Source organism: Rattus norvegicus, chromosome 1, assembly GCF_021556685.1.
Source record: "Rattus norvegicus strain SHRSP/BbbUtx chromosome 1, alternate assembly SHRSP_T2T, whole genome shotgun sequence".
Taxonomy (NCBI): Eukaryota; Metazoa; Chordata; class Mammalia; order Rodentia; family Muridae; genus Rattus; species Rattus norvegicus.
Window position 1 is genome coordinate 169,695,800 of NC_141534.1, and position 11,050 is coordinate 169,706,849.

At 41.5% G+C, this 11,050-nt stretch overlaps 1 protein-coding gene across 1 annotated transcript; it reads left to right on the forward strand.

Annotated features, from left to right (window-relative positions):
- The first annotated feature begins 5,653 nt into the window (after positions 1-5,653).
- Positions 5,654-6,711, forward strand: Or51d1 (olfactory receptor family 51 subfamily D member 1). Its single transcript, NM_001401506.1, is given in 1 exon segment — positions 5,654-6,711. A coding segment is annotated over 1 exon segment (969 nt). The 5' UTR covers positions 5,654-5,742.
- The last annotated feature ends 4,339 nt before the right edge of the window (positions 6,712-11,050 follow it).

The window sequence follows — 11,050 nt, forward strand, 5'->3', positions numbered from 1 at the left end:
AAATAGAAAGAAAAAAATGCACACACACACTAATTAGTGTTGCCATTGCTGTAAAGAGACATCATGGCCAAGGTAACTGGTATAAAGGAGAACATTTCATTAGGGCTGGCTTACTGGTTCTGAGGTTCAGTCTATTATTATCATGGCAGGAAGCATGGCAGTGTCATGAAGAGATGGTGTGGCAGGAGCTGAGAATTCTACATCTTGTTCCAAAGGCAAACAGGAGAAGACTGGCTTCTAAGCAGCTAGGAGAAGGGTCTTAAAGCCCACCCCTACAGTGATACACTTCTTCCAACAAGGCCACACCTATTAATAGTGCCACTCCCTGGGACAAGCATATTCAAACCAACACACACACACACACACACACACACACACACACACACACACACACACACGAGAGAGAGAGAGAGGGAGGGAGGGAGGGAGGGAGGGAGGGGAGGAGAGAAGAGAGAGAGAGAGAGAGAGAGAGAGAGAGAGAGAGAGAGAGAGAGAGAGAGAGACTGACTTAGTTGTCATGATAGGTTCTGGGTATTAAAACCATTAATGTCTTTTAGAGCAATGATTATCAAGCTGTGGGTTGAAACCCCTTTGACAAACTTCTGTCTCCAAAATTATTTACATTATGATTTATAGCAGTAGCAGAACTACAGTTATGAAGTAGCAGTGAAAATAATTTTATGTTTGGGGTCACCACAGCACAAGGAATTGTCTTAAAGGGTTTCAGCACTAGGAAGGTTGAGAACCACTGCTTTGAGGCAAAGAACTCAGTGGCTACTCTGTTCGTGGAGTTGTACGTCCTGGCTTTGAAGATACAGGATACAGGACTCTCATCCATCCCCTCTCTCTCCACAAGAGTCTCTGATTCTTTATATTGAGACCATGTTGGAAGGCTGAAGAACTTTGAGAATAACATTGGTGGAGCATGGCAATGATAGATGCACTCAGGTAGAAGTGAAGGTAGATAGGCACACACTGGCTTTCCTTGACCCTCTCTACCTATGGGCTGCCTCTTAGAAGGTGAAATCTGAGGATGGACGTTCAGCCGATCTCTGAAAACATTCTCACAAACATAATCAGAAGTATATTTCTCAGGTCATTCTAGATCCCAATAAGTTAATAATTGAGACCAACCATCACATGTTTCCCCCTTTGACACCCGACCACTTCTTATGTTACATTTAATTTCCAAATAAAGACAGTAAAAGTGGTTGGAGTGTAGCACAATTGATAGAGTGCTTGCCCAGCATGTATGACGACCTGGGTTTGAGTCCCAGCCCCACATAAGTTGAGCATGGTGGTACACAGATATAAGCTCTAAAGTTGGGATGTTCAGAAGTTCAAGATTATCCTGAGCTACATAGCTACTGACCCCGTCTTAAATAAAACAGACTAGGCATCTATGAGAACCTGTCTTAAAACAAACAAAAAGACAAGTCTCATAATTTTACCCAACATGACATAACTATCTTCATACAACTCCAAACACACTAATTATTCTCCAAGAGTAAATAGTGAGGTCCCTTTCGGAATATTTCAATTTAAATATGCTAATATAGATTAAAAACTTGAGTACTAGATTGTTGGGGGGAGGGTGGCAAGGGGGGGAGGATGGGGAGGGGAACGCCCATAAAGAAGGGGAGGGGGGAGGGGGATGTTTGCCCGGAAACCGGGAAAGGGAATAACACTCGAAATGTATATAAGAAATACTCAAGTTAATAAAAAAAAAAACAAAAAAGGAAAAAAAAAACTTGAGTACTGATATCAACACAATGCTATGTTACATAATACAAGAAGAGGAAGGTAAACATGGATGTTAAATACACACACAGACACATGCTCACACATATATATGTATGCATGTACAAACATATCCTTAACAAAATGGGACAAAATGATATATACACTCCTCATTTCTGTAGCTGGTCGTTTGGCCACAGTTGGTATTATCTACCTATGGCCTCTTTGTCTGTGAATGTGAGTGTAGACACACACACACACACACACACACACACACACACACACACACACACACACGGTGGAAAGAGGACACAACCTTGGGTGTCTGTCTCATCTTCCACCTTGTTTGAGATAGGGTCTCTTGTCATCTGCTGCTCTGTGTGCTAGGCTAGCTGGTCCATAAGTTTTCAGGGACTCTCTCGTCTCTGCTGGCTTCCCTTCTTTAGGAGTTCCGGGACTGCAGATGCCCATCAGCACATCCATCTAAGGTTATGCGGCTTCTGGGGTCTGAGACTCAAGTCCTTGTGCTTGTGTGCAGTTCTTTCCCCTCCCATCCATTAAGCATTTGCACAAACTCCTGCTGCTTTGGAATGGCCAACCCTTTTTGTCCTTTCTGCAAGTCTGATCATTTCCTTAGAGAATGCTTTAGGTGTTACTTAAATACAGATGGCTCTCCTCTCATTTCTGTGAGTATCTGAATTTAATCTGCAGATTGTCAACACGGTGACAGGAACTAAGAATAATGATAGAGCAAGTATTGAGCCTGAGGTCTTTGAGGGACTTCTACATCTAACAGACAATACCATGTCTCAAATGTAGGAGAAAAACATGGTCTGTTCAGGTGATTGAAGCCATGAGGGCAAGTAAAATTATTCAGGCTAATGCACAGAGGGAGAAGACAGGACCACACGGGCCACAGCTTTGAAGAAACAGCAACCTGAGTCATGAAGACAGGCAGCCTCTTTACTAGTTCTGTCCTGTTAGCATTTGTTTATGTCCAGTCTTTGTTTGCTTTGAAATACACACTAAACAGGCACCTCTGTGGGTTTGGGAACTACCAATTTTTCGAGGATTTTCCAGTCCACCCCTGTTCTCATGCAGGCATTTGAAGGGTTGACCACACCCACTTTCGTATTTCTTCCCTGACTACTTGGGATGCTGCTGCATTCAAGAGTCTACCAGCCCTCAAAGCAACCCAGGCTCTTGTACTTTCAGTCTTTACACTTTTCTTTTTCAATGTACTTTTTCCCTCTGAAAGTTGCAATACCATCTCAACGGAATGTTGTTTAAAGTAACAAAGATCAATAACACTCACAGGGAGAATTATTAGTGCTTTTTATTTTTCACTACACGCTGAAGTAGCCTAAATTTTTCATTCAAACCTCTACTCTACACTGTGAAAGAACCATGGCTGGCCATACTTGGAGCACAGAGTATAGAAAAAGAACTGCTCGAAACAGGGTGTGGTCAACCCTTTAAATGCCTGCATGAGTGGACAGGAGTGGACTGGAAATCTTTGAAAAGTTGGTAGTTCCCAAACCCACAGAGGTGCCTGTTTAGTGTGTATTTCAAAGCAAACAAAGTGGAAAGAGATCAGAAGAAACCCAGAATTAACTTTTTGGTTCTTGAAGCATTTAGCCCTCAGCTACTAGGTTGTAACTCTGCTATATGGCCACAAGAAGGCAGCATCAAAAGTGAGACATAGCTCCTTGAGCATTGGTACAAGTATTTTGCTGTTTGTTCCAGCCTGTCCTCCAGACCAGTATTTATTCTTTTCCATCCTGGTCATTTATTTTCTCTCTTCCATGGCAAGAACTCCTCCCTACCACTGTCCTAAAAAGGTCTCAGAAGAATTGTGTAGCCGTTGGCTCAGCTGTCCTTAGGGGTTTGAGTGGACCTTGGGTCCCAGATCACTCATCTCTGCTGGCACTCCCAAAGGCCACCAGACAATCTATATTTAGGTAGCAGAACTGATGAAGGACATGCTGTGGCTCAGACTTAAGGGAGACAGCAAAGGGAGGTTTGTCTTGGCTTTGGGAAATCTACAGAGACTGTGCAGGGCATGAAGGGCACATTTGGACAGCCTGACTGCTTGGAGAAGTCTGTCATTAAGCAGCCCTTCCAAAGTACAGTAGCTTGGACCAGAGACTGTGACCAGTGACTGACTCAGAGAGGAATTTCTTCATGTCTCTGTGAGGCCAGTTCCAATTATTATCTACTTCTACGAGAGGACTCTCCAGTTCCAGCCTTTCTGCCTTTAAGGAGCAAGGCAAGGGAGATTAGTTTACCAGAAATAATGTGAAATGCAAAATGTGTGAATGTGTTCATGTATGTGTATGTGTGTGTGTGTGTGTGTGTGTGTGTGTGTGAGAGAGAGAGAGAGAGAGAGAGAGAGAGAGAGAGAGAGAGAGAGAGAGAGAGAGAGAGAGAGAGTACAGGTACAGGTAGTGAGTGCCTGGTTATGAAATAGAAACAGAGAAGGTGGAAGCTGGGCTGGAAAGTGACCTTTAAGCCTCACCATGAAATCCTTTGTTAACAGACAATGGGGGCTGACTTTGTCTTGAAGGTTAGAGGCATCCATAACTCTATAATCAGAAGCCTGACACCTCAAGTCATGCTTTTCAGAGGCAGTGATGTGGAAGGTGTATTGGAGTAGAGACATAGGTTTGGGAGAGATCTTATTTGGGGCAAGACAAGGCCCACAGCTATCTGGGTAGAAGCATCACACAAGTGGTAAGTTCTATGCTTGTGTCTCAGGACAGAGGTCTGTAGTAGAGAGGTGTTGTGCAAAGGAGAGAGCTGAGCCTGGGATGTTATGAACTGACTAGGGAGAAAAAGCTACAAGAGGTGTCTCTGTGGCCACTTGATTGTGGTAGCAGCTGGCCTCACCAATTCTCCTTCTGCGTCTGTACTGTGTCTGGTTTCAGTGACACACCCAAGCCAAGCATGTTTGGGATCATGGACCTCTCTCACAGACATCCTGATGGGTGATTCTGTTCTGCTTTATGTTGGGCGCCTGGAGCGATAATGTCTCCTTATCCTCATCTCCCTGGTCCTTAGAACTTCAGAACAGGTTTCCATTCTCTCTAAAGGAAAGGAGTGATCACTTAGGGGTGAATGAATCATTTTCCAAAACAGCCTTCTGTGTGCCTCACCTGAAAATTCTGGCTCTGTGGGTGGTGGAGCAGGTCCTGGTGGATGGTGTTTGCAACTATCTTAGATAAATAAAAAAACCACCTTGTGTATTTGGAAATTTTATATATGGGGATAATATGTTTTGATCATGTTCATCCTCTTCCTTCCTTTCAAGACCCCTCCTCTCCAACTTCATATCAGATAATGTTATTAGGGGAGTTTGAGAAATGCTACACGGACTTAGAAAAAAAGAAAATCTTGAAAACTGGTTCTAGGATGAGTTCCCATTTCTTGCCATAAATCAGACTCTGTCAGACCAGAGGCAATCAGATATGAAGCCTCTGGTTTTGGACCTATACCTGCCTTTGCCCAGATTGTACCAGAAGTGACACTGTCAGAACTGAAGGTCTGTCAAGACCTGATGGGGCGTAGCTAAGAGTCGTGACCAGGCCAGGATTATTAACTCTTAAAAGAGATATTGTTCTGAGTGTTTGGGGAGGAGGCATTCCCTCATCAAGATGAATAGAGCGGTATCAAAATTTTCTTATGTAGAGCTGTGACCTCAGAGGGTCAGGATGAAGTTTGGGATGTTCAGAGAGATGCGTATAAAATAATGACTTTGGATCTGGTTTCTTTGGTGTGTGATGTTTTTCTTTACTTGCATTTTTTATAATGACATTTATATATTAAAATAGGAAGAATGAGAACAGAAAGAGGTGAGGGCTCAGGACACTCTTTTTCTTTAAACTAAGCTTTTATTTTTTAACTGTGAGTACTCCACTGTTCTTTCACATTGGTTCTTCTTTCTCTGAGCCATAACTAAGTGCTGTTTTTTTCCTCTTTTCTTTCCCAGTCTCTGGATCTGGCATGCCACAACCCTTGGTCCCTTTCATCGCCACTCCAAATGGAAGTCTGGCACATCCAACCTATTTCCTACTGGTAGGCATCCCTGGCCTGGGACCCAACATCCACTTTGGGCTGGCTTTCCCCTTATGTTTTATGTATGCAGTAGCCACACTGGGCAACCTGGCCATCATCTGTATCATTCGTGTGGAGAGGCACTTGCATGAGCCCATGTACCTCTTCCTGGCCATGCTTTCTACCATTGACTTGGTCCTCTCCTCTGTCACTATGCCCAAAATGGCCAGTTTGTTCCTAACTGGCATTCAGGAGATCGAGTTCAACATTTGCTTGACCCAAATGTTCCTTATTCATGCCCTATCAGCCATGGAGTCTGCTGTCCTGCTGGCCATGGCTTTTGACCGCTTTGTGGCCATCTGCTACCCATTACGCCATGCTTCTGTGCTCACAGGCCCCACCGTGGCCAAGATTGGGCTGGCATCCCTAGCCAGGGGATTTGTATTCTTCTTCCCATTGCCCTTCCTTCTGAAGCGTCTGTCGTACTGCCAAACACATACTGTCACACACTCCTTCTGTCTTCACCAAGACATTATGAAGCTATCCTGTACTGATACCAAAGTCAATGTCGTTTATGGGCTCTTCATCATCCTCTCAGTCATGGGTGTGGACTCCCTCTTCATTGGCTTATCCTATATCCTCATCCTGAGGGCTGTGTTGGAACTATCAACTCGAGGGGCAGCACTCAAGGCTTTCAACACCTGCATCTCCCACCTCTGTGCTGTCCTGGTGTTCTATGTACCCCTCATTGGACTATCAGTGGTGCATAGGCTGGGTGGTCCCACATCTCTGGTCCATGTGGTTATGGCTAATATCTATCTCCTGCTACCACCTGTAGTCAATCCCATTGTGTATGGAGCAAAGACCAAGGAGATCCATTCAAGGATTATCCGTATGTTCTCACAGAATGGCAGGTGAGGATACCTAGTTGGGTGTCCTCAATAAAACTAAAGATGACAAGATAAGGATCTATAGAATGACTTCATGACCACATCATGCAACTCACCGGAGTGTCTGCTTCTTGTTATGCACAGATAGGCTTTGCATTTTTGTTTCTGGGAATATGTCAATACAGAACTTTTGACCAGTCTGGACAGACCATCATGGAGAACAACTGTCCTATGGTATCTGGTATCATAGCTCTGTCATCTTCCTTCCTCCCAACTAGAAAATATACACAGTCTTGACATGGAAGACTGTAAATGCTACCTCTCATGATTCTTGACTTTTGATGTATAACTTTTATGGTGCTTTCTCTCTTGTGTAAATGGCAGTGAATCTGTGCTGATTATATAACCTATTACGCAAACCTCCAAGTAATTATAATTGTAACCGAGAGTCAATGAAGGTATTTGGAGGTGGATGTGATTGGAACGGAGGCAGTTGATATGAAATGTTGAAGTTTATACTTTGCATGTGTTTATGTGGAATCTGTCAATGTCCATCTGTGTGGCTTCATGGACACTATTACTTATAAAGATGTTTTCTATTTTAGTTTTGGATATACATGGGTGTCTTTATATAGAAAAGATGGAAAGAGTGAAGAAGGAGAGAGAAACATGAGTATGTGCTAGCTATGTCCTAGTGAATGTATTAGCCACGCCCTGATGTGTGCATGTTATGAATGACATCCTTGCTAGCTATGTCCAAGTGAATGTATTAGCCACGCCCTGATGTGTGCACGTTATGAATGATGTCCTTGCTAGCTATGTCCGAGTGAATGTATTAGCCACGCCCTGATGTGTGCATGTTTTGAATGACGTCCTTGCTAGATATGTCCTAGTGAATGTATTAGCCACGCCCTGATGTGTGCATGTCATGAATGATGTCCTTGCTAGCTATGTCCTAGTGAATGCATTAGACACGCCCCGATGTGTGCATGTTATGAATGACGTCCTTGCTAGCTATGTCCTAGTGAATGTATTAGCCACGCCCTGATGTGTGCATGTTATGAATGACATCCTTGCTAGCTATGTCCTAGTGAATGTATTAGCCACGCCCTGATGTGTGCATGTTATGAATGACGTCCTTGCTAGCTATGTCCTAGTGAATGTATTAGCTACGCCCTGATGTGTGCATGTTATGAATGATGTCCTTGCTAGCTATGTCCTAGTGAATGTATTAGCTAAGCCCTGATGTGTGCATGTTATGAATGACGTCTTGATGGTACCTTTACTTTGTAACTTATATGTAAGTTGATGTATTGATATACATCTGCATAAGACTGCTGGTTTATGCATCTTTATGGTGGGGATATATTTATGAATACCTGGTACCTGTTTTTTGCTCATATCTGTAGAATGTGATACACCCCTCTGTGGTACTGGGATGCCTGTGTGTGCTCTCTGTTTTTAGCATATACCTTTACTATGTCTATACTGCATAGTATTTTAATATGACTATGATTGTTGATGTGTGCTTATGTGTGTGTATGAATCTGTGTTTTCTGTGATAAATTATTTTGGGTATTACTCCTGGCACTTTTGTTTCAGACACATTTCTGGATTATGTGGCTCAAGACTCAGATAGACTTGGTATTTCTGGATTGACAAGTGGTTTCCGTGTAGAGCTGTGAGTGGAAGTAGAAGATTGATGAAATCTGGTTGCAAGAAGCAAGAATAATTTCCAATATTGAGACACAAGTCTCTAGGAGACCTGGATACTTGGTCAAGCTCAGGGTTTGGCTATGACCCTGGGAACATAAATAATCATGCTGATTTTCCATTCTTTCTCAAAGGCCAGTCCCTATCTTTTTTTTTTTTTTATTTTACCCACAACCTCTTCCCATCTTACTGCATCTTCATCTGGGCATTGAATTTCTGTAGTTCCTGCTCCTGTCTTCCTTCCTCAGTGGCAGTTCAGACTTTCCTCAGCTCTCTCTCTCTCTTTCTTTCTTTCTTTCTTCCTTCCTTCCTTCCTCTCTTTCTTTCTTTCTTTCTTTCTTTCTTTCTTTCTTTCTTTCTTTCTTTCTTTCTTTCTGGTGTCTCATACATGTTTTTTAATTTATTTTTATTGGATATTTTATGTGTTTACATTTCAAATGTTATCCCCCTTTTTCCCTCTCCCATACCCCTCCCTCTTCTATGAAGATGCTCCTAGTCCCTCCCATCCACTCCCACCTCAACACCCTGGCATTCCCAAACACTGGGGAAATGAGTCTTCATAGGACCAAGAGCTTCTCCTCCTATTGATGCCAGACAAATGTTGTCCTCTGCTACATATGCAGCTGAAGCCATGGGTCCCTCCATATGTACTCTTTGGTTGGTGGTTTAGTCTCTGGGAGCTCTGGAAAGTGTGGTTGGTTGATACTGTTGTTCTTCCTATGGGGTCGCAAACCCCTTCAACTCCTTCAGTCCTTTCCCTAACTCCTCCATTGGGAATCCGTTGCTCACTCTGATGGTTAGTTGCAAGCATCCTCATCTGTAATAGTAAGGCTCTGGTAGAGCCTCTCAGGAGACATCCATATCTGACTCCTGTCAGCAAGAACTTATTGGCATCAGCAATAGTGACTGGGTTTGGTGGCTGCATATGGGATGGATACCCAGGTGGGGCAGTCTCTGGATGACCTTGTTTTCAGTCTCTGATCCACTCCTTCCGCTGTATTTCCTCCTGTGAGTATATTATTCCCCCTTTTAAGAAGGTCTGATGCATCCACATTTTGTTCTTCCTTCTTCTTGAAGTTCATGTGGTCTGTGAATTGTATCTTGGCTATTCTGAGTTTTTGGGCTAATATCGACTTATCATGACTGCACACCACGTGTGTTCTTTTGTGACTGAGTAACCTCACTCAGGATGATATTTTCTAGTTCCAGATGGAATTTGCCTAAGAATTTTAGGTAGTTTCCTTTCATTTCTTGATGGTTTTCAAGCATGTTTAAAAGTCCTTAATTGGAGATTTGCCAATTTCACCGAGGAAGCAAGGAGCAGAAGAAGATGAACATGTGAGTCTTTGAAGGCTCTGATGTCTCTTAGGGTATGATATATCTCACTGAAGCACTCTTGGTCTGCTTACAGATCTTGACACTGGGTTAAAAAATCAACCTGAAGAAGTATAGATAGAAATGAATGTAGATTATAACAGAGGAAAGAATACTGAACTACAACATAAAAGGTAAAAATTTGGAAATATTATAAAGTGATATATAATTTCTCCTAACATTGTTCACTCATGTGTATGATGATCAACTATTATGTCAGCAGTGAAACAGAGGTTTTTGATGACCTTTACACATGTTTTAAGTGTTATCAACATGCAATAGATGATCATATGCATCCTGTGTGTATACAAGTTTGGGAAGCCCCGTTCATGCTATGGTCTGTGTGAATAGCCCTCTGGAATTTTTTAAATATTACAGAATTATGGCCATGGGTGCTATTCTGATATATTGTTCTACTGATTTAAGAACAAACACACCTCTTTATCTCTTAATAAATATAGATTTCTTAAACAGGTATTTAGAGAAGTTGACATTTACCTTCCTGTGTTGATCTTAGAAACGAAATTTAAAGATGGAGAACCCTGCCAAGAACCTCTTTCAGATGTGGCTGCTGTTGTTATCAGAAAAGGAGGCATGTGAGGTTGGAATCATATTGGATTTAGATTACGATCAATGGCTTTTAACTGGGGACCAGTTATTTGACCTATTGAAACATAGCATTTGCAGACTACGAAACAGAAATGTAAATAGGTCTTGTTAGATGAATGTGGGGATTAAATGATATAATAAATATGAACACAGTTAAATAAAAAATAAATCTTGATGACAATGGTTTTAAATAATAAAAATGACAATAATGTATGTCATCTCTTCTAATTTCTTTCAGAAAAAGTAATAAACTACATTCAATGCATTCAAGTATTTTATCAAAGTTTTCCCTAAATATTTTATATTTTTAATGCTAATATGAACGGCATTATTTATTCAATTAAAATAAAATTTATACATTATTAGTAGAGAGAACTATGATTTCTCTATATTAATCTTGAATTTTAAAAATTATTGTACTCCGGTTTTATTTCTAGAATTTCTTAGCAAATTTTACCAAATTTCTTCACAGATGATTGTGTTGTTTGTGAATTTTCATTTTTCATTTTTTCATTTTTCATTTCCAATATGAAGTTGTTTGCATAAATACAAAAGAACAATATGAACTTTCTCTACTATCTTAAGGGAAAAATTGCCTTCATTATTAAGTATGTTTTAATAAATTCTTGAGTGGATTATTGAAACATTTGGCTACAACTCTGGATTTCTTT